The sequence below is a fragment of the Hypanus sabinus genome, chromosome 26, assembly GCF_030144855.1.
Source record: "Hypanus sabinus isolate sHypSab1 chromosome 26, sHypSab1.hap1, whole genome shotgun sequence".
NCBI lineage: Eukaryota > Metazoa > Chordata > Chondrichthyes > Myliobatiformes > Dasyatidae > Hypanus > Hypanus sabinus.
Genome location: NC_082731.1, coordinates 15,892,886 through 15,920,636, shown reverse-complemented (window position 1 = coordinate 15,920,636; position 27,751 = coordinate 15,892,886). Strand labels below are relative to the sequence as shown.

Genomic DNA, 27,751 nt, shown 5'->3' with positions numbered 1-27,751 from the left:
CAGTTTTGGGCCCCTTATCTTAGAAAGGATGTGCTGAAACTGGAGAGGGTTCAAAGAAGATTCACGAAAATTATTCCAGGATTGAATGGCTTGTCATATCAAGAGTGTTTGATGTCTCTAGGTCTGTATTCACTAGCATTCAGAAGAATGAGGAGGGATCTCATGAAACCTATCAAATGGTGAAAGGCCTTGATAGAGTGGACGTGGAGAGGATGTTTCCTATGGTGGGAGAGTCTAAGACCAGAGGACACAGTCTCAGAATTGAAGGGTGTCTTTTTAGAATGGAGATGAGGAATTTCTATAGCTAGAGAGTTTTTATGTTTCTATAGCAGCTGTGGAGGATGTCTTTATGTATATTTAGGCAGAAGATGATAGATTCTTTATTGGTCAGAGCATGAAGGGATATGGGGAAAAGCCAATGACTGGGCCCTTTTTACACAGCTGTCTTCATAAATGTCCTGAATAGTGGGAAGTTCACATCTGCAGATGCGTTGGGCTGTCTGCACCTCTCTCTGCAGTCCTGTGATTGAGCCCCCATGCCAGGCAGAGATGCAGTCAGTCAGGATGCCCCTGTAGAAAGTTCTTAGGATTTGGGGGCTGGGAGGAAGATTGGATTAGCCATGATGAAATGGCAGAGCAGACTCGATGGTCTAAATGGCCCAAGTCTGCTCCTATATTTTATGGTCTAAATTGACCAAACTTTGGCTCATTAATCTGTCCTCAGGCCTGGGCCTTGCTGCTTCAGTCCAGCCCCGCCTGCTCCAGTCACGACCTCCAAGGCTGTACCTGCATTCTCAGGAATTCCGTTCACCAAATCCTTCAATATATTACAAAACAGACAGACCATACAGATGGTTTGAAAGCATGAACCAGTGGAAAATTGCAGGCTGCGGATTGCAGTCCTGAAAAGTATATTTAGTAGAATTGTTGGTCGTTTTGTTAACTACCCGCAAGGTATTGCTGTATTTCTCCAGAACTCATGGAGGGCTGTATATCTCCAGAACTCATGTTGATATATGGGAGTGGTGGTGTGTGTGTGGAGGTGAAGGGTTGAGTCTGTCATCATCTGCGTGGTGGGAAGTGTCTGTGATGGTTTGTCTTTGTATATGGAGTCTGCACGTTCTCCCCCGTGGGCTGCAGTTGCCTTCCACAGTCCAAAGGTGTGTGGGTCAGTGGGAGGATTAATCTACCGCAGTGAATATCTTGCAGGAAAAGTTACTGGAGAATTATGATTCTACTGTGGGATGGCAGCAGCCTAACAGGCTGAATGGCCTCTGTCTCTGTAGTAAGGGGATATAACAATAGTGTTGAGAGGGAGTAGATTAGGTCTGAATGATAGTGGGGCTGGCACATTGGGGTTGTTTTCTGTCTTGGGCACGAGTGAACAGCTTGCACAGGATGGGGTGTGGATTTGTGGTGGTGTGAGTTTGTGTGTGACTTGGGCAGTTGTAGGTGGAACATTTTGTGGGAGTGGGTTATGAATTGATTGAATGCGGAGTTTGGGTGGGCCATTGGGATGGAGTGAAGCTTTGGGTGTTGAAGTGAATGGGGTTGTGTGATAAGTTGCTGGAATGTGCATGTATGAGGGGGAAAGGATGCTGTGTAGGGTGAAGTGGTGTATGTTGGGAAACAATCAATCTGCTGGAAGAACTCTGTGGGTCAAGCAGCATCTGTGAGGAATAGTTGACATTTCAGGTTAAAACACAGCATCAGGACTGAGATGGCCATGAGAAGGGGAGCAGCAAGAAAGGGTTTCGAGGTGACTGGTAGGTTGAGGATGGTCGTTAGGATGTATGTCAGGGGTGTGTGTGTGTGTGTGTATGTTTAAGATGGAGCTGTGTGCTTTGTGTATATCTGGTAGACTGTGGAACTGGATAGTTGGCTGCAGTCTTTATTGTGACATGTTGTGGAGGTGCATGTGTGAGTCGGGTGGGTTGTTTGAGGTGTGTATTGAGGTGGGGAGTGTGTGTGTTGAGGAGTTGGTGATCTGTTTGAATGATTTGTGGGGTGTGTTGGAGTGTGTGTTGTGGGGTGCCTTGGAGTGTTGCACAGATAGGATGCTTCTGGAGGTTAGATTAATCTGGGGAATTGGTGGGGATTCTGGTGTGTTGGATTGGGAGTGTGGTTGTGTGAGTGGTTAATGTTTGTGCTTGATGGTATGTGTGTGGGTATTTGGTTGTGTAGAGAGGCTGGATGGGAAATTAGGACAGGCTGGATGTATGTAGGGTTCGATTAGGACTGAAAGTAGGTGTTCGTGTACGAGAAGTCAGGGTAGTAGGTGGATTGTACATCTGGTTGTGTGGGAACTCAGTGGGGAAGGCTGTGTGTTGGGTTTGCGGGAGTGGGGAGGGAGAATGCCAGTTGGGAGATTGTAGTCAGTCTCCAAAATGATTAAATCTCCCCTGATCCCGTTGTCTCACTGTAGTTCCCAGGGAGGAGGAAGAGGTGGCACCAGAAGTCACGGAGATATCAGCAAAGAGACCAGAGGTCTCACCTGTGAGGTGAGTTCCAACTCCAGCCAGGGGGGATGAGGAGATGGGTGTTAAAAGTGGTTCCAGGACCCAACTCTGTCCCATCTATTGAGTTGTTGGCTTATTACTTTCACGGTTTTACAGTTAAAGCTTTGCATTCTGCATGCCAGCCATTCAGATCATTTCACCACAGGGAATATTAGAGTGCAGAACAGAGTGTTACATTTACAGAGAAAGTGCATTGCAGGTGGACAATAAGATGCAACAGTCAAGGCAAGGTCGATTGTGAGGTCAAGAATCCATCTTATTGTACAAGGGGACCATTCAATCATCTTATAACAATGGGGTAAAAGTTATCGTTGAGCCTTGTGACATGTGCTTTCAGCTTTTGTGTCTTCTGCAAGATGGGGGGGGGGAGTAAGAATGTCTGGGGTGGGATGGTTTTTTGATTAAATTGGAATGAGCAGGGTGGATTTTTTGATTATGTTTGCTGTGTTATTGAGGCACTGGAAGTGTAAGCAGTGCACATGACCACACACACGCAATGCAGTTTCTTGTGGCCTTGGCAGAGAAGTTGCTATACCAAACCATGATGCATCCAGATAGGATATTCCTTTGGAATGACACTAGCTGCTGACCAACCCCAGCACCCCACCTACACTGTTTAAAACTGAGGGACACCGCAACATCTTCTCGCAGAGAGCGGTGAATTTTTGGAATACTTTGCCATGGAGTGTTGTGGAGGTCGGATTGTTTAAAGAGGAGGCAGAAAGATCTGAAAATAGGGGCCATGGGGAACTGCAACAGTAGGAGGACTGAAGAGCATAGGTTAGCCAGGATCATATTGAACACCAGGGTAGACTTGAGGGGCCAAGTGACCAACTTCTCTTTTCTTGTGTTCTGAATGGTTAGTCTTAAAACATTTCTCCTTTTTCCATCCCTTTCACTTTCTCTGTTCTTTTTTCACTCTCACCTCTCTCATTTTTCTTCACTTATCATATGACATGAAAAGTAGTGGTCCAACCAGCTCTGGAGAACACTCCTGGTAAGTGGCCACCAACCAGAATAGGCCCCCTTTATTCCCACATTTTGCTTCCTACCAGTCACCCAAATCTACTGTCCATGCCAGTTTACTTCCTGTAATACCATGGGCTCTTCTTTAGTAGTCTCATGTGTGGCATCTTGTCAAAAGCCTTTGAAAATCCAAGTAAACAACATCCACCAACTCCTTTGTCTATCCTGTCTGTTATTTCCTCACAGAATTCCAGTAGATTTCCCCTTATGGAAACTAGGCTGTTTTCGGCCTATTTTATCATGTGCATCAAAACAACATCCTAAGCAATGGAGTCTTAACATCTTGCCGACCACTGAAGTCAAGCTAGCTGGACTATTAATTCCTTTTTTCTCCCTCCTTTCGTCTTGAAAGATAACTACTAATACCTCCACAATTTCTTCAGCTATCTCTTTCAGAATCCGCAGGTGTAGTCCATCTGGTCCAGGTGACTTATCTACCTTCAGATAAGGTTCCCAAGCACCTTCTCCTTAGTAATAGCAACCACACTCACCTCTGCCCCTTGACACTCTTAATTTTTGATATTCTGCTGGTGTCTTCCACACCGACTGAGGCAAAATACTTAGTACGTCCTTCATTTCTTTGTTCCCCATTACTACCTTTCCATAACTCCACATATTTACCACACTCTGGCTAAAGAAACTCCTGCTCATCACTTTTCTGAAGAGACATCCTTGTATTATGTGACTGTGTCCTCTACTTCTGGACTCTTTCGCTGGAAACATTGATTATTAAAAGGCCTAAATGGTGTGGACATGGAGATGGTAAGTTTCAATGAGATTCCCCACCCCTCATTCTTCTAAACTCCAATGAGTACAGGCCCAGAGCCATCAAATGCTCCTCCTATGTTAAACCTTTCATTCCCGTGACCATTCTCCTCAACCTTTTTTGGATCCTCTCCAATGCCTTTATCAGGCCCAAAACTGCTCACAATACTCTAAATGCAGTCTGATCCATGCCTTATGAAGCCTCAGCATTACACTTGCTTTTGTGTTTATCTTCTGGCAATAAATGCTAACATGCATTTGCCTTCCTTATTACCAACTCAACCAGGAAGTTAATCTTTATGGAATCCTGTGTGAAGACTCCCAAGTTCCTTTGCACATCCAATTTCCAAGTTTGCTTCCCATTTATAAAATGGTCATGTATGGAAGTACATGACCATACACTTCCCTACACTGTGGTCCATCTGCCACTTCTTTGCTCATTCTCCCAATTTGTCCAAGCACTCCTGCTGACTCTCTACTTCCTCAACATTACCTACCCCTCTACCTGTGTTTGTATCATCCGCAAATGGCCACAAAGCCATCAATTCCATTATTCATATTACTAAAATCACTGCCACATACAGCTTGAGAAGCAAAGTCTTTGGGTAGATTTAAAGCAGAGTTAGATTGGTTCTCGATTAGTAGTAGTCTCTCGACGTCCGAGGAAGACAAATGTGTTGTGCAGTCGATGTCTGTGGGCACACATATGACTTCTGAGGCCGAAGTCCGAAGCACAGATACAGTTGCAGATGGGGCAAGGAGCACCGCCTGTTGGGGCAGGAGCGGACGCCTTCCTGTGTCTTTCTTGCCTCGCCTTGAGGCGCTGCATGTGCCAGTTGGCTTGGAAGTTGTTTGCTGTCTTGGAACATAGATTGCGCCACTTGGACCGATCAGCCGCAGTGTGTTCAAGATCACTGTGCTGGAATTTGGCCCACTTAAGATTTGACTTGAGGTTGTCCTTGTACCTCTTCCTTGGGCACGGTTGTCCTGCTCCAGTTCTCCGTAGAACAACTGACACGGCATTCTGGACTCATCCATGCGGATCACATGGCCAGTCCATTTGAGCTGAGCCTTCAAAACCTTGGCTTCAATGCTTGTGGAATTGGCTCAGTCCAGGACTGTCAGGTTGGAGATACGGTCTTGCCAGCGGATTTGTATGATTGATCGCAGAGCACGATTGTGGACTTGTTCAAACTGTTTGACATGTTTGCGATACAGTGTCCAAGTTTCACAGCCTTATAGAAGTGATGAGACCACAACAGCATTGTAAACCTTCAGTTTAGTGGAGAGGCGAATGTCTTTGTGCTGCAGAACTTTGACCTGGAGCCTTCTGAGTGCCTGGCTTGCTTTCTGAATCCTTGACATGGTTTTTTTTATCAAGGGCACCGTCGCTGGAGATGGTACTGCCCAGGTATTTGAAGTTGTCAACGTTCCATTGTTGTGTGTCATCGAAGGTGATGCATGGCTGTGGCGGGGCGCTGTTAGGTACAGGCTGCAGGAGGACCTCTCCTGACTCCAGGAGGAGACTGCAGCCTCAGTTTTACCGAGGCTGATTGTCAAGCTGAACAATTTAGATGCGGCTGAGAGTCTGCTGACCATTGTTTGTAGGTGGTCCTCTTGGTGCGCCATGAGTGCGCAGTCATCTGCAAAGAGCGCTTCTATGAACAGCTTTCAGCGGGTCTTTGTGTGTGCTGCAAGGCGATGTAGGTCAAAGAGTGACCAGTCCAGGCAGTATTTGATATAAATGCCCAGGTTTAGGTCTTTGATGGCATGCATTAGTATGAGTGAAGTACTTTCAAATCTCATACTATCTTTCCTTTTGGTTAGTCTTGATGAAGGGTCTCGGCCTGAAACGTCGACAGCGCTTCTCCCTATAGATGCTGCCTGGCCTGCTGTGTTCCATCAGCATTTTGTGTGTGTTGAAGACAAAGTACAAGTTCATGTTCTGCTCCAGGCATTTCTCCTGCATTTGTCTAACAGTGAAGATCATATCCACAGTACTGCGTTTAGTCCAAAAGCCGCATTGCAATTCTAGGAGGTTTCCTTCAGATACTGTTGAAATAAGTCTATTGAGGATGATGCGAGCCAGGATTTTGCTGGCAATGGAAAGTAGGGAGATGTCCCGGTAGTTCCCACAGTCTGTGCGCGGGCCTTTGTTTTTGTATAGGGCGACTATTGCAGCATCCTGAAGGTCAGGTGGCATTACTTCCTCTTCCCAGATACTGACCAGGACGTCCTAGAATGCTTCGGGTGACTCCTGGTTGAGGGCTTTGAACAGTTCTGCAGGAATGCCATCCTTGCCCGGCGTTTTGCCACAGCTCATCTGTTTGATGGCTGTGCTGACCTTGGTCAGGGAGGGGGTGTTGTTGAGGTGCTCATGGACTGGGCTCTGGGGAATCTGGTCGAATACTGACTGGTCGACAGTAGAGGGGCGGTTCAGGAATGAATGAAGTGTTCCTTCCACCTGGTGTTGATGCCCTTTCTGTCCTTGATAAGCGAGGATCCATCTGCAGAAAGCAGGGGAGCTATGCTTGATTTTGAGGGACCAAAGACAGACTTAATGGTGTTGAAGAACTGCTTGGTGTTGTTTGTGTCAGCATAGTGCTGAACTTCATCCACCTTCTTATTCCACAACGTGTCGCGCATTATACGGATTTCTCTTTGAGTGAGTACCTGATAGGACTTGAATCTGTCCTTTTGCAGGTGGAGTTGGGGTTATCCTGCCATTCTTTGAATGCCTTGTTGTTCTTAGTGAGTAGGTCATCGATGATGGTGCTATTCTCATTGAACCAATCTTGGTGGGTGCATTTTCTGCGGCCCAGGGTTGATTTTGCCGTTTCAGTTATAGCATTTTTGAAGTGGCTCCATTTCTGGATTGGATTACCTGCGAGTGACTGGTTTGTTGATAGTTTCTGTTTAAGAGTATTTTGAAATTCGCGTAGACATGGAGGGTGCTGAAGTTTGGAGGTGTTAAAGGATGGCCGTACTGCCTTTGTACGCTTTTTGTGAGATTGAACGATGTGTAGCTTGAGGGTGGTGCAGAGGAGTCTGAGGTCTGTCCAACACTCTGCTCCTCGCATGGCTCGTGTGATGACTACATCTCGGATGTCACGACAGACAATGACATAATCGATCAGATGCCATTGTTTGGATCTAGGTTGCATCCATGTTGTCTTGAATTTGTTGGCCATTCTGAACACTGTGTTCGTGAGAGTGAGGTCATACTCTTCACATTTGCTGAGAAGCAGAAGGCCATTGCTGTTCATCTTCCTGACTCTGCGTCTGCCGAGCACTCCACTCCACTGATCCTGGTCTTGGCCAACTCGGGCATTGACATCTCCCCGCAAGATCAGCTTATCACTGGCCGGCACTGAGCGCAGGATGGAGTCAAGGTCAGCGTAAAACTGCTCTATGGTTTCAGTAGGGCTGGTCAGGGTGGGGGCATAGGCACTAATAATAGTTGCATGCCGATTTTATCTAAGGGGCAGACGTAGCTTCACCAGTCTTTCACTGATGCCAACAGGCAGGTCGGGGAGCTGTTTCATCAGGGTACTCCTTATGGCGAAGCCCACTCCGTGTCTTCATTCTGCGCCCTTCCTCTCCAGAAGAAGTCGTAACCGCTGGCAAGCTCAGTGATGGATCCCTCATCTCAACCCTGGTTTCGCTCAGCGCTGCAATGTCAATGTTGTAGCGAGCAAGTTCTTTACCAATGAGAGGGGTTCTCCTTTCAGGTCTTGCAGTGTTTTCCTTATTCATTAAGGTGCGAACGTTCCATGCTCCTAGACGGAGAATCTTTTTCTTTTGATTTTGATTTTGACCACATCACTTGTGGTTAACTGGCCGGATGATCTAGGGCAGGCGATGTTTCGGCCACCTTTTCTAGGCCCCTTCCTGATTACAGGGTGGGCAGCGCTGTCCTAAAAAGGGCTGCCCAGTCACCCTGGATGCTGCCGGACTCCCCTACTGCCCTGGGTTCAGAGGAGACTGACCATCTGTCCAAGGGCCGCCTATGTGCAGGTTTGCAACTGCAACTTAGTGGTCACCTCCACCTGTTGGTTCGCTGCTCTCCCATCGCTGGAGGACTTTTGAAGAGAGAAAGAAGATGAAGATGCACAACACAAGGACACGTACGTGAAAGATATTATAGTGAAAAAGCCTTAGCATGGAGACAGTCCCACTCTCTCGGCCTCGGAGGTCAGGATCCACTGGCACGAAGGTCGTTACACATGGTGGCTTCTTTGGCTGCAGGAGTTGTTGGACAATAGATTGATAAAGTCCTCCCTATTGACCGCCTACGGGACTCCGGCTCCAGATTTCTTCTCAGGGTTTTCTCCCATAGCCTTTCTCATGGTTGGGTGTGGCCGCAAGGCAGCGGAGGTTTAAAAATCAGAGTTTTGCTTCTCCTAGGTGGGCAGTCGACCAGGACTAACGAGCCCCACCTGCCTGAAACATCTGGTTTTGAGGCCCCAGAGACCCGCCTTTGCCCCTTCTCCTGTTGGCAGGAACAGTTCTGCCACATGAAGGCTGGGGCTGGACTTGGTTGACAGAGGCTATTTGAGACGCAAGCCATGTGGAAGCACTTTCAGGGAATGGGAGCTTATCCTCATTACCACCTCCGGCAACATCAACCTTGGAACCATTCTTGATTAGTAAGAGTGTTAAAGGAGTGAGGGGGTATGGGGAGGCAGGATAATGAGGTTGAGAGGGAAAATAAATCAGCAATGATTAAATAGCAGAGCAGACGATGGGCTGAATGTCCTAACTCTGCTCTTACACTTTATGGTCTTATAACTATCCTTCTTGCGTTTCTTCTCTCTGCCTTTTGAATTTGGTTTATTTTTCTATTTTGTTTCTTTTTCTTCCAATCCTCCTCCTGTTCCTTTCTCTCCCTACGCTTTCTTTTTCCTCCTTTCACTTTCCTTTCTCTATCGATCCTTTCTCTTTCACTCTCCTTTCTCCCGCTCTTGATCTTGTCCCTATAATTTTCTCCTTCCTGCAAGTATTATTTCTTTCACTGCTCCATCTCTCCTCCCTTTGTCCTCTTCTCCTTTCTTCCTCTCCCCTCCTTCACTGCCGGTTCTCATTCTGCTTCTGCCTATCATGTTTTCCAGACTGGAGTACGAAGAGCCATCTGCAGGGGAGGCAGAGGTCACGGGGGTCCCGTCAGAAGTCTACGCTGTCCAGCCAGGTGAGTCTAGGTGTGATCAGTCGAACATGCTTCCCAGGGAAGGTGGCTTCTGTCAGCCAACAGCTGTGTACGGAGAGGTCCCATTGGGTTGACATCTCGTTCAAAAGGGCTCATCACTTCAGATAGAGCAGTGTTCCCTTGGTTACATACATAGAAGATCTGCAGTTTGGAGCCAGTTCCCTGGAGTGAAACTGAAGAGTGAAGAGTGTTGGCTGAACAGACCTGCTGCTGATCCATCCCCGCCCTCCACAGTGTCCTCCCCCTACTCTCTGTAACCCTTCCCTCCCCCCTTTTCCAAGCCATCATCAAACTTTTTATTCTGTTTCCGTTTCTCTCTCTCTCACTCTCTCCCTACACCTCTCTCACACTCTCTCCACACTCATACTCTCACTCACTGTTTTTCCCACCCTCTTTGACCCCATACCCCCTTTGATGCCCTCTACTCCTGTCCCTTTCCTCTTTTCATGTTCCCTGTTCCACCTTTCTCAGCCCTTCCCATCTTTCTCAGTCCTTCCCTCCCTCTTTGTCCCCTCCTTCCCTGTGCATTAACCCACTCGCTCATGCTCTCACACTCCCCATTGTCTGTATCTTCCCTTCCTTCCCATCCCTCTCTTTGGAATTACTCTTTCCACCTTTCTCTCTCTCAATCCCACTCCCTAAATGATTTTCTTTGTAACCTGTTAGACCATAGAACAGGACAGCATCTGAACAGGCCCTTTGGCCCACAATGTTTTACCAACCAATTGAATTATTAACGAAATGGCCAACCAAATCTAATCCCTTCTGCCTCCACAATGTCCATACCCTTCCATTTCCCTCACATTCATGGATCTATCTAAATATCGCTGTCTCTACCACCACCCTGGCAGTTCATTGTAGGTTCCCACCATTCTCTGTGTAAAATAACTTGCACCCCCACATCTCTCACCTTTAAATGCATGCCCTCTGGTATTAGACATTTCAACCCTGGGAAAAAGATACTCCCTGTCAATTCTATCTATGCATCTCATAATCATATAATCTTCCTTCAGGTCTCCTCTCAGATTCTGGTGCTCCAGAGGGAAAAAAAACAAGTTTGTCCAATCTCTTGTTATAGCAGACACCTTCTAATCCAGGCAGCATCCTAGTAAACCTCTTCTGCACATTCTCCAAAGCCTCTAATGGGGCAACCAGAACTATTTGCAATACTCCAGATGTATCTGAATGGGAGTTTTATAAAACTGCAACATAACTTTCCGTTCTTCCCACATTGCTGTCAGCTTCTCCCAAAATCTACTCGGGGGGGGGGGGGGGGAAGAGGAATTCACAGTGGCCAATTAAGCCACCAATCCACATGTTTCTGCGACGGAGCTGGAACTGAAGGCTCTAGCAGAAACTCATGGGGTCACAGGGAGAAGATGGAAACTATCACACACATGTGCATCGTCCCTGCTCCCCCCCACCACACACACACATCTCCAGAGGTCAGGACTAACCTGTGGCCTCTGTGCCACCCTTTGTTACAAGATCATACTAAACTAAGGAGAAAGGGAGAGGGAGAGAGAGTCAGGGAACAGCAAAGGGCAAGTTTTGGATGTAAATTTTCCATTTGGACAGGAATATGAATGACTTGACTGTTTGGAGGATTATTCACTGGGGGGGGGGGGGTGGGGGAGTAGGGGTAGACGATTGAAGCAGAGTTAATGAGAATTTCCAAGAAAAGGAAAGGTTGCTATGTGGTACCAGGACACACCTCTGGTCCATCTGTTGGTTTGTTATTGTGACATGGAGAAGGAGTAGTTTACAGAGCTGTGGGCAAACACAGTGGGGATGGGAAGGTTCAAATTGTTCTGCAAGGGGTTGGTACAGACACTGTGGGCTGAATGGACTCCTTAATACTGAGATCAATAGAACCCTGTTCTAATTGGGTGATGCAGGACTAGGAAGGAGGATGGGGGATGAACAGTGACTAGCAGCCACTAGAGCTGCAGTGGGGAGTGGCCAGGTTAGAATGGGGTAGGAAAGGGTTCACTGCCTAGACAGGGTCAAATCTGGATGGGGGTGAGTTATGGTAGGAGGTGGTCCCTCCACAACACTCTGGTCTAGTCTTCTATTCCCACCAACCACACCTCCTAACCTCAACCTCCACTCTGGCATTTCCTTTGCAACTGCAGAAGATGTAACGTTTGTCCTTTAACCTCATTCCTTCCCGCCATCTGGGGGAGCCAGACAGCTCTTCCAAGGGAAGGTCGATTCACCTGTAGTTCTTTCAATCCCCACTCAATGTGTTCAGTACTCACAATGTGGCCTCCTCTACACTCAGGAAATCAAACTCGGACTGAGTCACCGCTTTGTGGGGAACCTGCATTCAGTCTGCAGGAGTGACCTCAAGCTCCCGGTGACCTGTCGTTTTAATTCTTCATCTCACCCCTCGACCCTGCCCTGACCTGTTGCAATGAGCTTGAGGGGTGGCTCTTCACCTTCCCTCTGAGCATTTTACAGCCTCTTGGACTTTATATTGAATTCTATAACTCTTATCTCTGCAAGTAGAGGTGGAATTGCCAGATTGACCTGCCAGGCATGTCTCCCTGCTCTGCATTTCACAGCTCCTCCATTCTTTTCTCCATGTTCTCTCATTGACCAGGTCGCAGTGTCTACAGCTCACCCTTATTTTACCCTGCCTCTGTCCTTCCTGTAGCTTCTATTGACCCCTTTCCCCGGCTGATGAAGGGTCTGAAATGTTGAAACTGCTTCACCACCTGGATATTTCCAGTGTTTTCTGTTTTATTTTTAAATTCCAGCATCTGCAATTGTTTTGATTTTTTTAAATATAGCAGTGGATCGGTGAGGGTTGGATTGTGGAGGGGTAGAATCTCTCTGGATAACAGGTACAGCTTGAATTTGTCACAACCAGGGGAAGATAGCTGGTCTGAATCTAATCTCCACTCAGTATCCCAGGGAAACAGTCAAAGACAAAGTAGAGGTTATTGATGTAGGCACAAATGTAATGGAAAACTTACTTTCAGCAACATCACAGGCCATGGCATCAGATAAGCAGCATTCACAACAAACATAGAATTAAACAAAAATTATATAGAATTTTTACAAGAATGAAAACAATAAGAACATTAAAATAACTAAGTCCATTAACGTGTAGAATGATCATGGTGTTGCTATACTAAAGCTGTGATTACATTTTATCGGTTGGTTCAGTCAAGTTTATTGTCATATAACTCTATACATGTATACTGTCAAACAAGATGTCTTCTCTGAACCAGGGTGTAAAGCACAGTAGTACACATATAACACACAATAACCTAGGAAAGTAAGGATAAGATCTACAGGTGAACGACACATCAATAAACAAAGTGCATAAATTAAATATTGTCAGGTACAGGACAGACTAAAAAGTGAAATCGAATGCGAAGTGGTGGGGAGTTCAGAGGCCTTATGGCCTGAAGGAAGAAACTTTTTCCATCCTGATCATTCTTGTTTTTATGCATTGGACTCTCCTGCCTGATTTTAGGAAGTCAAAGAGGATGCTGGATGAGTGGGTAGAATCCTTGATAATACTCGGGGTCCAGTGTACACAGCACTCCTGATAAATGTCCCCGATGGATGGTCGGGAGACCTCTATAATCTTCTCAACTGTTCTATCAGTCATTTGTAGGGAATTCCGGTCGAATCCCTGCTGCTCCCATACTATAAGAACATAAGAGATAGGAGCAGGAGTAAGCCATCTGGCCCTTTGAGCCTGTTCTGCCATTCAATCTGCCATGTCTGATCTGGCCATGGACTCTCCTCCACCTACCTGCCTTTTCCCCATAACCCCTAATTCCCCTACTATGCAAAAATCTGTCTTAAGTACATTTACTGAAGTAGCATTCACTGCTTCATTGGGTAGAGAATTCCACAGATTCACCACTCTCTGGGAAAAGCAGTTCCTCCTCACATCCATCCTAAATCTACTCCCCCAAATCTTGAGGCCATGTCCCCTAGTTCTAGTCTCACTACTAGTGGAAACAACTTTCCTGCCTCTGTCTTATCTGTCCCGTTCATAATTTTATATGTTTCTATAAGATCTCCCGGCATTCTTCTGAATTCCAGTGAGTACAGTCCCAGGCGTTTCAATCTCTCCTCATAGTCTAACTCCTTCATCTCTGGAATCAACCTAGTGAAATTTCTCTGCACTGCCTCCAAAGTAAATCCTTCCTCAAGTAAACAGATCAGAAATGCACGCAGTACTCCAGGTGTGGCCTCACCAGTACCCTATACAGTTGCAACATAAACTCCCTGCTCTTAAATTCAATCCCTCTAGCAATGAAGACCAACAGTCCATTTGCCATCTTGATAGTCTGTTGCACCTGCAAACCAATCTTTTGTGATTCATGCACGAGTACTCCCGTCCTTCTGCACAATTGCATGCTGCAATTTTTTACCACTTTAATAATCTGATCTTCCTTTTTTCCTTCCAAAGTGGATGACCTCGCATTTCCCAACATTGTACTCCATCTGCCAGACCCTTCCCCATTCACTTAACCTATCCATATCTCTCTGCAGACTCTCCATATCTTCTGCACAATTTGCTTTTCCACTCAGTTTAGTGTCATCAGCACCCAGGACAAGCTCTTTTCTCACTGTTACCATCAGGTAGGAGGTACAGAAGCCTGAAGGCACACACTCAGCATTTCAGGAACAGATTCTTCCCCTCTGCCATCTGATTCCTAAATGGACAACGAGCCCATGAACACTACCTCACTTTTTAAAATATATATTATTTATGTTTTAGCATGATTTTAAATCTCCAATATGCATATACTTTAATTTATTTATTTTTCCTCTATATTATGCATTGCGTTGAACTGCTGCAGTTAAGTTAACAAATTTCACAACACATGCCAGTGATAATAAACCTGATTCTGATTCTGAATTTAGATACACTAGACTGGGCCCACCTCTTCCAGACCCTGTAGCACACCATTCACCACTGATTGCCAGCTAGAGTAACATCCATGTATCCTAACTCTCTACTTTCTATCAGTTAACTAATCCTCTATCCGTGCTAATACCTCACCCTCAACTTCATGCATCTTTATCTTGTGCAGCTTGTCAATGGTGCTCCTGTAAAATTCAGTTAAAGTAATGGTGGAGGGGTGAGGTAGGCCTCACTTGCCTCAGTCTCTTTAGGAAGTGGAAATGTTGCTGTACCTTCTTGATCAGGGAGGTTACACTGAGGGACTAGATGAGGTTATCTGTGATGTGAACTCCCAGGAACCTGGGTGCATTTAATTCTCTATGGAGGAGCCGAATAGCTTGAGGGAAGTAGCTGTTCCTGAACATGGTGGTGTGGGACTTCAGCTTCTGTCCCTCCTGCCTGATGGTGGCAGTGAAATGATGGTATGCTCCAGATAGAGGGGATTTTTTTGATGATGGATGTTGCCTTCCTGAGAAAGCACGTCCTGTAGATACTTGTGATGGTGGGGAGGGATGTGTCCATGAAGTACTGGGCAGAGTATACAGTATACTTTCTGCAGCTTCTTCGGTTCCTGCACTTTTGAGTTGCTGTATCAGGCCATGATGCATCCAGTCAGGAGACCTTCAAGTATACATCTGTGGACATACGGTAGAGTGTCTAGTGACATGCTGAACCTCCTTAACCTTCGAAGAAAGTAAGGACACTGGCTCACCTCCCTTGTGATTACATCTATGTGCTTGGCCCAGATCAGGTAATCAGATAACACCCAGGAATTTAAAGCTGCTGTCTCTCCACCACCAATTTCTCAACCCCTCCCCCCATGTAGATCGCTGCATGTTTGCCCTCCATCCCCCTCCTGAAGTTAACAATCAGGTCTGCAGTTGTACATTGAGTGAGAGGCTCTTGGTGAGGCCCCACTCAGTCGGCTGACTTATCTCACCTGGTAAGTTGATTCATCACCGTCTGTGATCCACCCAATACAATGGTTTCATTAGTGAATTTGTCACCCCTGGTGAAGTCAGGTTAATCTCCCCAAACAGAGAGCTGTTCTGGTAGTGCTTTAGAAACTTGTGGAATTGTTATAGAGCAGGAGGCCTTTTGGTCAATCAGTCCTAGCCTGTTTCCCTGTGATAGATGCCAGCTGTCTCATCCCTCCACTCTTTCTCAGCGGCCTCACGAGTTGCTCCCCCTCTTGAATTCAATCCCATTCCATTCTATGGGTTGACTCTTGCATCTCCCCATGAGCAGTCCATAACCACTCTCATGATGTGGAGACCCTCTGGCCTTCCTGTCTTCTCTCCTTCACCCCACTCACCAACTTCTCCCTTTTCTGCCCAGCCGAAGCTGCCCCAGAGAAGGAAGTGGAGATACCAACTCCCCCCATGCTGCCCCCCTTGCACAAAGAAGAGTCTCCAAGGCGCCGAGAGCCCTTGCCCAGCCCAGAGGTAGGTTGGTGTTGGGGGGGGGGGGGCGGTGGTTAGAGATGAAGGGGGGGCAAACAAGGGAATAAATAATAAATATTTTGTCTCAAAGGCACAGGTAGAAGTCACTTTCTTGTCTCTTAAATTTGTCAGTTGTACCTCAGCATCTCTGTCCCATGCCTAAGTGCCTGACATCCCCACCCCAGTTCAGTCCCATTCTCTACCAGACAGGACATTCCATTATTACTAGGCAGCACGGGCTGGGAGGAGTGCCTACCTCCTCTCCGGTTCACACTGAAACGTATCCTTCCAATTAAATACTGGAAAGACCAATGCTGCCTTCTTTGATCGATGCTCCACTCCGCCCATCCTTTCCCCATCTCAACTCTGTCACCTCTGCTTCTCTCCTAATGGTCCAGGTAACGGAAAGAGACCATTCAGTTTGTCTATAGATGCCAGCAGTTTGCAAAAGCAGCTTGGCCCGTCCGTCCTGCTCCCCAGATTTCTTTCAAATCCCTGCAAATTCAGGAGCCCTTAGGTTCGGTGAGTGGAGATAGAAGAGACTCTCTGCTAGTAAGTAGATTAACTATTTATTTACAAGATACAATGGACACTAAGAATTCAGTAAACCCTACAAGCTAAATTATGTTACAAATACTTATCTAAACTGAGCACCCAAAGTGGCAGGATGAAACAGACACTCCACATACACACAATGGCAAATACTTATGTGTGTACCCAGGACCTCTTGACTGCAACACAGCTCCACTGTTTCCATGGCACCACCTGCCCCTGGCGACCTGAAGAGAGACTGCACGTTAGATTTAAACTCTACCAGCACAGTGACATCTGCTAAACAGCAGGTAGTGAGAGGGGCTGTAGTGCTCCTTACCCCAGGCTAATCCCCACTTCTATTGGGGAGTGAGAGGAGTTATAGTGCTCCTTACCCCAGGCTAATCCCCACCCCTAATGGGGAGTGAGAGGGGCTATAGTGCTCCTTACCCCAGGCTAATCCCCACCTCTACTGGGGAGTGAGAGGGGCTATAGTGCTCCTTACCCCAGGCTAATCCCCACTTCTATTGGGGAGTGAGAGGAGTTATAGTGCTCCTTACCCCAGGCTAATCCCCACCCCTAATGGGGAGTGAGAGGGGCTATAGTGCTCCTTACCCCAGGCTAATCCCCACTTCTATTGGGGAGTGAGAGGAGTTATAGTGCTCCTTACCCCAGGCTAATCCCCACCCCTAATGGGGAGTGAGAGGGGCTATAGTGCTCCTTACCCCAGGCTAATCACCACCCCTATTGGAGAGTGAGAGGGGTTGCAGTGCTCCTTAGTCTGGCCAATTCCTGCCTTCCGTGGAGAGTGACTTTTGGTGAGTGGGAAATAAAACATTTACTGCAACATCCATCGCTCAAATGACACGACACCGTGACAATAAACCCATAGGCTACTGTAACTCAGTGGGTGCCCCACTATACTACGCACAATCCGTAACAGAATAATACCTGGAATTATCAGCCCACCAGTTAATACCCAGTGTATTACGGTAGCCCACCAGCCACACAACGCTCCAAAAGACCACCAACCTCGTCCCTGGATATAGTAGTTATGGAGCTGGTCCCCTGCTCTCCTGATCTTACTGATTGACTGCTGGAGATGATCAGCCAGGGGAATAATGTTCCCACACTCTTTGCAGAAACAGGAACAGCAGTCCTGACCAATCACACCACAGGTGTCACCTATCTCCACTGGCAGGTAGTCCAAGGCCATCGAATTTTGCGAGGCCACCATCCGAATGGCCATCAACTCAGCTGATACTCTGGTCAGCATTTTGCTCTGTATGCCTGAACATTGTGACCGTCTTGATGGCCAGCAGCTCCATCACAGTGTCTGAGGTTTCTGATGGGTGTGGCTTGAATGGACTATTCTCTGAATAAATTTAAAAACTGTAAATAAAATAAAGTGTTAGCATCTACACTGGTACAGCTGTTGCTGGTCCCAATGAGGGCAGCACCATTTGCTTTAGACTGTGAGTTGCTGCTTTAATTAAAAATCCTACCATGGTCAAGGTTAGCCAATGATTGCCCCCCCCCCCCACCAGTGGGCTGTTGCTGTCCTGCTCGATCTCTGTGATCAGGGGCCACTGGTGAAGGGTTCCACTATGCTCCACTCCTTGAGGCTGCAAATCCCACTCAAAGAGTGAAAGATAGCTGACCTTAACTGCCATTCTCTCTGCCCCATAGTGATTCCTAACCCCTGTGAGAAGCAAGTGGCACTCACAAGGCACTGGTGATTTTTGTAACAACAGACCACCCCCCACCACCTGCCCTTCCTGGCCACCCATCTCCCTGTTGGAAAAACTCCACTACTCCCTGAATTTCAGATCCTCTGCAACCATGTGGACAGAGGCTTTCCTGGCTTGTGCCATACTGGCCTCCCAGCTTTGCCAGTTCCTCAGCAGAGAACTCCCTAATGGTAATGGTCTCAATCAGACATACTGTGATATCTTCCCAAATCTCCCTCCCCCAGTCTGCTGGTATTCCTCACCCTCTTCCATGGAGGCTGGAGAGGCTATGGGCCAGTGGTCCCCCTTGGAGAGTCTGGGCCTGTGTGGCCACATGTCTGGTATGAGAGCATAGGGGAAGGGTGCTCACTCAGGGGGATCCCCAAGGCTCTCTTCCCCATCCACATGTCGGGGTCGCCTCCCCTCAACATCGGGGCTTAATTGGGTTCAGTTTCCTGTTAGTTCTGTAGGTAGCCTCTAACGTCTCTTGTCACCTGCTTCAGCTGGTCTTACCTGAGATCTATGAGCTTCCACCAGTGGCACCGAAACGCAGACGGCGAAGGCTGCAATTTATTGACACGACCATCCAGATACCACGAGAGGAGATGCAGGAGCAGATCCAGAGAGTTGATATCCACTGTGTCCCATTTGTGAGTAAACATGCCTGACATAGTGGCGGCAATAGATTGTGGAATGGTTCTAAAGGTCTGAAAATTTGCAAAGGTCGCTCCACTCTTTCAAAACAGAAGGAGACAAAGACAGGAAATTATAGGCTGTTAGCCTGACTTCAGTGGTTGGGAACGTGTTGGAATCCATTATTAACAATAAGGTTTTGGGGCACTTGGATGCATATGATAAAATAGGCCAAAGTCAGCATGGTTTCCTTAAGTGGAAATTTTGTCTGACAAGTCTGTTGGAATTCTTTGTGAAAATAACAGGCAGGACAGACAAGAGTCACTGGATGTTTACTTGGATTTTCTGAAGTCCTTTGACAAGGTACCACACGTGAGGCTGCTAAGCAAGATAAGAGCTCGTAATTTTACAGGGAAAAACCAGCATGGAGAGAAGATGAACTGATCGGCAGGAGGGCAGGAGGCAAAGAATGGGAATAGATGGGGCCTTGGTGGTGTTCCACTTGGGCGGATGTTGGGACCATTCCTTTTCACGTTATATGAAGATGAGTTCAAAGAGAAGGTGAGGGTCTGTCCCTGAAGCTCATGTTGGACCTCAATGTAACAATGCAGGAGAGCAGATCAGGGTTGGGTGGTGGGGGGGGGGGGGGTTGTTGGAGGTGGATGGACAATTAAAGCGACAAGTCACCAGGAGCACAAAACAGCTGATCTACTCCTCCAGTGAAGGTGAGACTGCACTAGAGCACCATATGTACTGAGTGGATGGGAAGAAGTGCCATCAGTTGCTGCTACCCCTGGGAGGGCTGGGGGTCTCTCTGGATGGTGAGGAGGATCGAGGTTTAAGGACAGACATGGTTGAGTGGGGTAAGTTCTGTAAGATGCAGAAGGGTGGGTAGACCAGGGGATCATGAGGGAGTGATACCTTTGCAATACTGAAGGGTGGACAGATCCTCTCATCCATCATGACGAAGGGTCGCGGCCCAAAACGTCGACAGCGCTTCTCCCTATACATGCTGCCTGGCCTGCTGTGTTCCACCAGCATTTTGTGTGTGTTGTTGTTTGAATTTCCAGCATCTGCAGATTTCTTCATGCCCACTCAACCATGTCTGTCCTTAGAGTGTCTTGGGCTGGAATTTTGTTGAAGCTGTCAGACATTGTTAATGCAGCGTGTGTTGAGGTGGGGCGTAAAAGCCAGAAGTGAGGGTTAGTACGTGAAAACAGACTTGGGCACATGAGTGAGATGCACTCAGGGCTCAGGAGGCATTTTAGAAAGTCACCCACTTCACCTAGTCTCACCCTGTTGCATATAATCCCTTTGGCTTACCCATCCTTCGCAACTGCACATTGACCAGTTTTCCTCTCCTCTCTGTATTTGAGGAGGGGTCTCAGCCCCAAATAGTATCTCCACCTCATCAGTGTGTCGGGTGAGAAGGGGCAGTCAAGGATCGTGAATGAATCCATGGATTTGAGTGCTGGCTTAGTGTTTTTCTCAGAACATTACACGATGGGACTGCTTCCACTGATGTAACCAATCTCTTTCAGCACCCCATCAAGCTTTCACGCCAGCGGAAGGTCTCACCTGCGAGTCTGTTCCAGAACCCAGCCTATGGTAAGCATCATCACCACCTCCTTCAGTAACACTGACACCACCTGCCCTGAAGACGGCTCCACTGGCGTTTTCTGGGGTGGGATCGGAGACATCTGATACAAGGCTGGGTTCCCATCCACAAGTGAACCATCTCCCAATCTGTGGGCCATTGCAAACAGACTCACTACCCCCCCCACCTGTCACTCTGAGAGTGTTTACATGCTCTGAGAGAGATCTGACCACATCTGACAGTTAAACCAGACACAGGAAATCCTGGCAGACACCACACCCCCACTCAAACCCCATCCACATCAGCCCCTGCTCGTCCACATCACCCCTACCCTATCTACACACACCTCTATCCAGCCACAACCTCTCTCCATCCACATCAACACAATCCATCCCCATCCACACACACCCTTACCCTGTCCACAAACCACTCGTCCTCACATACCCTCGATCCACTGACCGACTCTCCCTCCCACACAACCGCCCATCAGTTCACACACCCATTCCCGTCTACAAACCTACTGTAACCTCTCCCAAACTCTTCCCTCCAGTTCCTAAACCTCACTCTGCCTCCCCTTTTCTGAAGGGGCTCCCATTTTCCCGAGCCTGCTGTTGAGTGGGATATTCATTGCCTTCTGACCCCGGCCTGTCCCCAGTGCTGCATCTCTGCACTTAGCACAGGGCCAGCTGATCCTCCCCACCTCTCACAGACACCTAACCATACTTGTTATCTACAGAGCCATGGACGGCCCCTGCGCTGCGACAGCTGTGGACGAGGTGTGCCAGGACCAAGCCGGTGGACTACAGTGCCAGGCGCAGGCTGGAGGCTCTCGAGATGGAGGTGAGGATCTGTCCAAATGATGAACGTGAGGAGATGGGTTGGCCCCTCCACATCCTGCTCCCCCCACTGTGCAAGGTCACAGTCCACTTGACTGTGACATCCCCAGAAACCATTCACCTCCTCTCTTACACTCACAGCAGCAAACTTGGCTTCTCGAGTTTCCCCTGCTGTTCAATACCATCACAGCTGACTTGTCCCTGTCCTCGTCTCCTCTGCACCAGAGCCCCTTAGCCCCAGATCTGTCAGACATTTATCCAATGACACTTCGTCCTTCTTGTGACCTGGCCTCCACAACTCCACGTGAAAGAGAATTCCAGTTATTCACCACTTTCCGAGAATGAATTACTATGCATCTAAAATTTATATGACTGCTCCCCTACTCATATATTCTCTCTTCCACTCTTGCTGATCAGCTCACACCAACCCCCACCCCCTGGTTCTCCACTCTGGGTCAATTCACAGCAGTCCAGGGCCACAGGGAGAATGCAGAAACTACACACACACTCGCATATGTTCACGTACAGAGTGCTGGAGGTGGGGATGGAAACCAAATTGTTGGAGATGTGCACTGACCTGGATGTCTAGATGTGGGAGGAAACTGGAGGGGCCCTGGAGGAATTCCGCAGGATCACACATAGACTGTGCAGACTCCAGAAATAATTCCCCATTATATTTTATCCTCATCCTTTTACTTCTGTCACCTATATCCTTCCAGGGGCCTGGCAGGTAGTGTTGAATCGCTGGAAAACTCTTGGATAGCATGGACATACAGGCTGAAGCCAAATGATTTTCCTAACCTCCCAACAACTCCACCCCCACCCCACCCCATGCATCCACATCTCTTGTCTGGTCACTAACCACACGTTTCCCTTCATTTCAGGTTCTGCGAGAGACCCTGGAGCCAAGCATACCTCAGCTAACTTTGACAGGTATGTGTTGCTGTGGGGAGACCCAGTCCCAGTACCTGAAGAGCATTGAGTTCATATTACATCCTGAATCCAACTCATGGTTCCCCAAGGCTCCAGATTACTTGTAGACCATAAGACGTAGGAGCAGAATTAGGCCATTCAGCCCATTGAGTTTGCTCTACCATTCAATTATGACTGATTATTACCCCTCTCAACCAAGTTCTCTTACCTTCTCCTATAACCCTTGACACCCTTACTAATCACAAACCTCTCAAGCTCCACCTTAAATATACCCAATGACTTGGTCTCCACAGATTCACTTCATGCTGGCTAAAGAAATTCCTCCTCATCAGGTTCTAAAGGGATGTCCTATTCCAAAGCTGTGCCTTCAGATCTCCAACTCCCCATCTATAAGAAACATACTCTCCACATCCACTCTACCTGGGCCTTCCAATATCTAATAGGTTCAATGAGATCAACACCACCCCCCAATTCTTTACACTCCAGACATTGTATTTGCTTTCCTCATCACTGACTCATCCTGTTAATGAACCTTTATAAAATCTTCCATTGAGGACTCCCAGGTCCCTTTACACCTCTGATTTCTGAATTTGCTCTGATTTAGTAAATAGACTGCACCTTTATTCCTTCTACCAAATTACGTGACCATACACTTCCCTACACTGCGTTCCATCTACCACTCTTTGCCCTTTCTCCTAATCATTCTCCTTCTGTAGCTTCCCTGCTTCCTCAACACTACCTGTCCCTCCATGTATTCTTGTATCATCTGCAAACGTAGCCACAAAATCGTCAATTCCATCATCCAGATCAGTGACATATAATGGGAAAAGAAACAGTCCCAGCACTGACCCCTGCAGAACACTTGTCAAGCAACCAACCAGAAAAGGCCCCCTTTATTCCCACTCTTTGCTTCCTTCCAGTCAGCCAATGCTCTTAACCATCTTTTCTGTAGTACTATGGGCTCATATCTTGCTCAGCAGCCTGATGTGTGGCAGCCTGTCAATCCAGGTAAACGATATCCACTGACTCCTTTGACTATCCTACCTGTTATTTCCTCGGAAAATTGCAACAGATTTGTCAGGCAAGATTTCCCCTTAAGGAAACCATGCTGACTTTGGCCTATTTTATCATGTGCCTCCAAGTGCCCTGAAGCCTCATCCTTAATAATATACTCCAACATCTTCCCAACCACTGAAATCAGACTAACCGACTATTAATTACCTGTCTTCTGCCTCCCTCTCTTCTGAAAGTGTAGTGACATTTGCAATTTTCCATACCTCTGGAACCATTCCAGAAGCTTGTGATTTTGAAAGGCGATTAATGGCCTACAGTTACTTCTTTCAGAACCCTAGGGTGTAGTCCATCGGGTCCAGGTGACTTATCCAACTTCCCAAGTACCTTCAGTTTCCCAAGTACCTTCTCCCTAGTAATGGCAACTTCACACACTTCTGCCCCCAACACTCTTGAATTTCTGGCATACTGTTGGTGTCTTCCACAGTGAAAACTGATGCAAAATACCTTCTCAGTACATCCACCATTTCTTTGCCATCCATTATTAATTTTCCAACACCATTTTCCAGCAGTCCAATATCCACTCTTGCCTCTTCCTTACTCATATATCTGAGAAACTCCTACAATTATTGACTTGCTTGCCTTCACATTTCATTTTTTTTTCTTTTTGCTTTTTCATTCATCTGCTTTTGGTTTTGAAAAGCTTCCCAATCCTCTAGCTTCCCACTAATTTCTGTGATATGCTAACAGTATGGAGGAACCCCTGCCCCTAAGGGTGCATGGTGGGAAGGGTAGAGGAAATTTCACCATATCAAACATTATAGCATGGCTGATCCTGTCTCTCTCCGCTTTCCCTCAGGGTCACTGGAGGAGTCAGAGCCTGAAGCATCCCTAATTAAGTCACCAGAGGAAACCAGGTAAGTTTGGCATTGTAGGAACCCAGACTGAGAGATGCATCAAATCCCCCATGGGTACAGGGAACATAAAAGCAAAATCATTCAAATACTGTGCTGTCGTTGTACAGGGTGTTGGTGAAATTAATTTTGAAATATTGTGTTTAATTTTGGCCAACCTTCTAAGAGGAAAGATGCCTTTAAGCTAGAAAGAGTGCAGAGGAAACCTACGGGGATGTTGCCAGGTCTTGGTCTGAGTGATGGTGAGAGGTTGGACAGGCTGGGGCTTTATTCATTGGACCATTGGAGAATGAGTGATGATCTTATAGAGATGTGTAAAATTATGAGGGACATTAACAGGGTGAATGTGCATGGTTTTTCCCCAGACTTGCAGAGTCAAGAACCAGAGGGCATAGGTTTAAGGTGAGAGGGGAAGAAACTTACTAGGAAGCTGAGGGTCAGCTTTTTCACACAGATGGTGGACAGTGTATGAATGAGCTGCCACTGGAAGTGGTTGAAGCATATACATTGACAACATTTAATCATACTTGGACAGGTACCTGGATAGGAAAGTGTTGGATCTGCAGATGAAATAATCCAAAAGGCTCTTTGTAAGGCAAGAATGAAGCTCAAATCGCTGGTTACACTCATTTTATCATATGTTCAACATGCTACAGGTCAGACAGGGGTCAGCCTGCATTAGCAGGCAAGGCAGAGAAGTAACAAAGGAACTGTAGAATGTAAGGGTCTGTAACTGGAATGTGAGCGCCTCCGCACCACCTGCCAGAAGCAGAATTTCCCAGTAGACAACCATTTTAATTCCTATCCCCATTCCCATATGTCAGTCCAAGGCTGCTACATTTGCCACAATGCAGACACTTTCAGGGTGGAGGAGCAACACTTCCTATTCCGTCTAGGTAATCTCCAACCTTGATGGCATGAATATTGATTTCTCTATCTCGTAATTTTTACCTCTCCATTCCTCCTCTTCTATTCCCCACACTGGCCTCTTACCTCTTGTCCTCAGCTGCCTATCACCTCACCCTTGTCCCCTTCCATTTTCCATTTCTCCTATAGTCCACTTTCCTCTCCTATCAGATTCCCCTTTCTTCATCCCTTTTCCCATCCACCTGGCTTCAGCTATCACCTTCTAGCTTGTCCTCCTTCCCTTCCTCCCCCCACCTTTTTTATTCTGGCATCTTCCCCTTTCCTTTCCAGTCCTGGTGAAGGACCTCAGCCTGAAACGTTGACTATTTATTCATTTCCATAGATGCTACCTGACCTGCTGAGTTCCTCCAGCAATTTGTGTGTGTTGCTCAGCATTTCCAGCATCTGCAGAATCTCTTTGTGTGCAGGTGAACACAGTTTCCTTTTGAACTGCAAACTGGTTTGGGCTAGTTTAGATGAGTTTAGCAGGTACTGACTGAGCTACACTTTAGTTTTGCAGACATGGGACCTACAGAAGTATAGAACCAAACTACTACAAGTTATAAAAGTCCACAGACACATGATTATACAAACACATAAGCAAGTGGAAGGAAAAACACAATAAATGCAACAGTCTGGACCCAATCCATCAAAAGGCTTGAGTCAAACATATGCAAATTGGATAAACTTACTTGGAAGTTTTGTTCAGCATGGAGGAGTTGGGCCGAAGGGCCTGTTTTCCATGCTGTATAAAGAGTTTGGACTTTAAAACGAGGGAAGCTTTATTATGTTTGTACAGGAGGTTGTTGAGGTCATACCTGGAGTACGTTGCAGTTTTACTTCCCTATACAAAGGTAGGTGTAGTCCAAAGGAGAGTCACCTAGTTAATTCCTTGAATTTGAGGGTGGTCCTATCATGAATTTGGGTCTGTCTTTGTAGCATCGAAGAATGAGGGGTGACCCTACTGAAACAAGGGGGCAGGACAGGGTAGATGATGGGATGTTTTCACAAGTGGGAGAGTTGAATGAGAGGACAGAGTTACAAGGTAAGGGGCAGTCTTTTTATGGGGGTGGTTACAAATTTCTTTATGCAGAGGTAATTGGTTTATATATTGTCACATGTACCAAGATACAGTTTTGGGGAAAAATCTGCTTTGCTTTTATCCATCCAGTGTGAAACAGAAGTACGTTGAGGTAGTGGGAAGAGGAATCCAGAGTGATACAGTTACAGAGAAAGTGCAGGTGGACAAATAAAATGCCAGGCAGACTGAAAGATCAAGAGTTTATCTTTATTATACAAGAGTTCCATTCAAGAGATTTGTAATAGTGGGACGGAAACTGTCCTTGAGCCTGGTGTACGTCTTCTCTGTGGAAAGGGGGAGATGACTGGTTTTGGGAGGAAACTTGATTATTTTGGCTGCTTTCCCACAGTGTAGATGGTGTGCATGGTGGGGAGGCTGGTTTACATCGTGAACTGAACTGATGGACTTTGATTAGTTGGTTACTTTTCCAAGCTGTAGCCGGAGTGCATAGTGGGGTAAGTCCTCCAGGTTTATTATCAGCTGCATGTGAAGTGAAATTTGTTAACTTAGCAGCAGCCGTTCAATGCAAGGAGATGTCAGGGGTAAGTTTTTTACTCAGAGTGGTGAGTGTGTGGAATGGGCTGCCAGCAATGGTGGTGGAAGCGGATACAATTGGGTCTTGTTAGAGACTTTTAGATAGGTATATGGAGCTTAGTAAAATAGGTAAGCCTAGTAATTTCTAAGGTAGGGACATGTTCGGCACAACTTTGTGGGGTGAAAGGCCTGTATTGTGCTGTAGGTGTTCTATGTTTCTATGCAATACATAATCTAGCAGAGAGAAGAAAACTTATAATAAAAAATAAAACATAATAATAAATAAGTAAATCACTACATATATTGAATATATTATTAAAATATGCAAAAACAGAAATACTGTATATTAAAAAAAGTGAGGTAGTGTCCAAAGCTTCAAAGTCCATTTAGGAATCAGATGGCAAAAGGGTAGATGCTGTTCCTGAATCACTGAGTGTGTGCCTTCAGGCTTCTGTATCTCCTACCTGATGGTAACAGTGAGAAAAGGGCATGCCCTGGGTGCTGGAGGTCCTTAATAATGGACGCTGTCTTTCTGAGACACTGCTCCCTAAATGTGTCCTGGGTACTTTGTAAGCTCCAAGATGGAGCTGACTAGATTTACAACCTTCTGCAGCTTCTTTCGGTCCTGTGCAGTAGCCCCTCCATACCAGTCAGTGACTCAGCCTGTCCCAATGCTCTCCATGGTACAACTATAGAAGTCTTCGAGTGTATTTGTTGACATGCCAAATCTCTTCAAACTCCTAATAATGTATAGCTGCCGTCTTGCCTTCTTTATGACTACATCAATAAGTTGGGACCAGGTTAGATTCTCAGAGATATTGACACCCAGGAACTTGAAGCTGCTCACTCTCTCCACTTCTGATCCCTCTATGAGGATTGGTATGTGTTCCTTCATCTTACCATTTCTGAAGTCCACAATCAGCTCTTTCATCTTACTGACACTGAGTGCCAGATTGTTGCTGCGGCACCATTCCACGAGTTGGCATATCTCACTCCTGTACCTTATTGTGGTTTGAAGACTTGTGTGCCTCAATGGCCCGAGGAGCTGCATTGGCTGGAGTCAGGGCTTTATGCTTTGGCTCCTGGTAGGGTCACCAATGCCAAACAGTCAAATGGCAGAGGCCAGACTAAGAGTGGTCCACTGGTCCTCC

General features: G+C 46.8%; 1 protein-coding gene across 4 annotated transcripts in view; it reads left to right on the top strand.

The window, feature by feature from the left end:
* LOC132381595 (meiotic recombination protein REC8 homolog) overlaps positions 1-27,751 on the top strand; it is a 113,168-nt gene that overhangs the window by 73,095 nt on the left and 12,322 nt on the right. For all 4 annotated transcript variants that reach the window (XM_059951095.1, XM_059951096.1, XM_059951092.1 and 1 more), the window contains 8 exons: positions 2,426-2,501; positions 9,422-9,498; positions 15,791-15,897; positions 18,659-18,805; positions 20,330-20,396; positions 21,122-21,225; positions 22,106-22,154; positions 24,025-24,082. In XM_059951095.1, the coding sequence (XP_059807078.1) occupies positions 2,426-2,501; positions 9,422-9,498; positions 15,791-15,897; positions 18,659-18,805; positions 20,330-20,396; positions 21,122-21,225; positions 22,106-22,154; positions 24,025-24,082 (685 nt within the window). The remainder of the gene's footprint in view (positions 1-2,425; positions 2,502-9,421; positions 9,499-15,790; positions 15,898-18,658; positions 18,806-20,329; positions 20,397-21,121; positions 21,226-22,105; positions 22,155-24,024; positions 24,083-27,751) is intronic.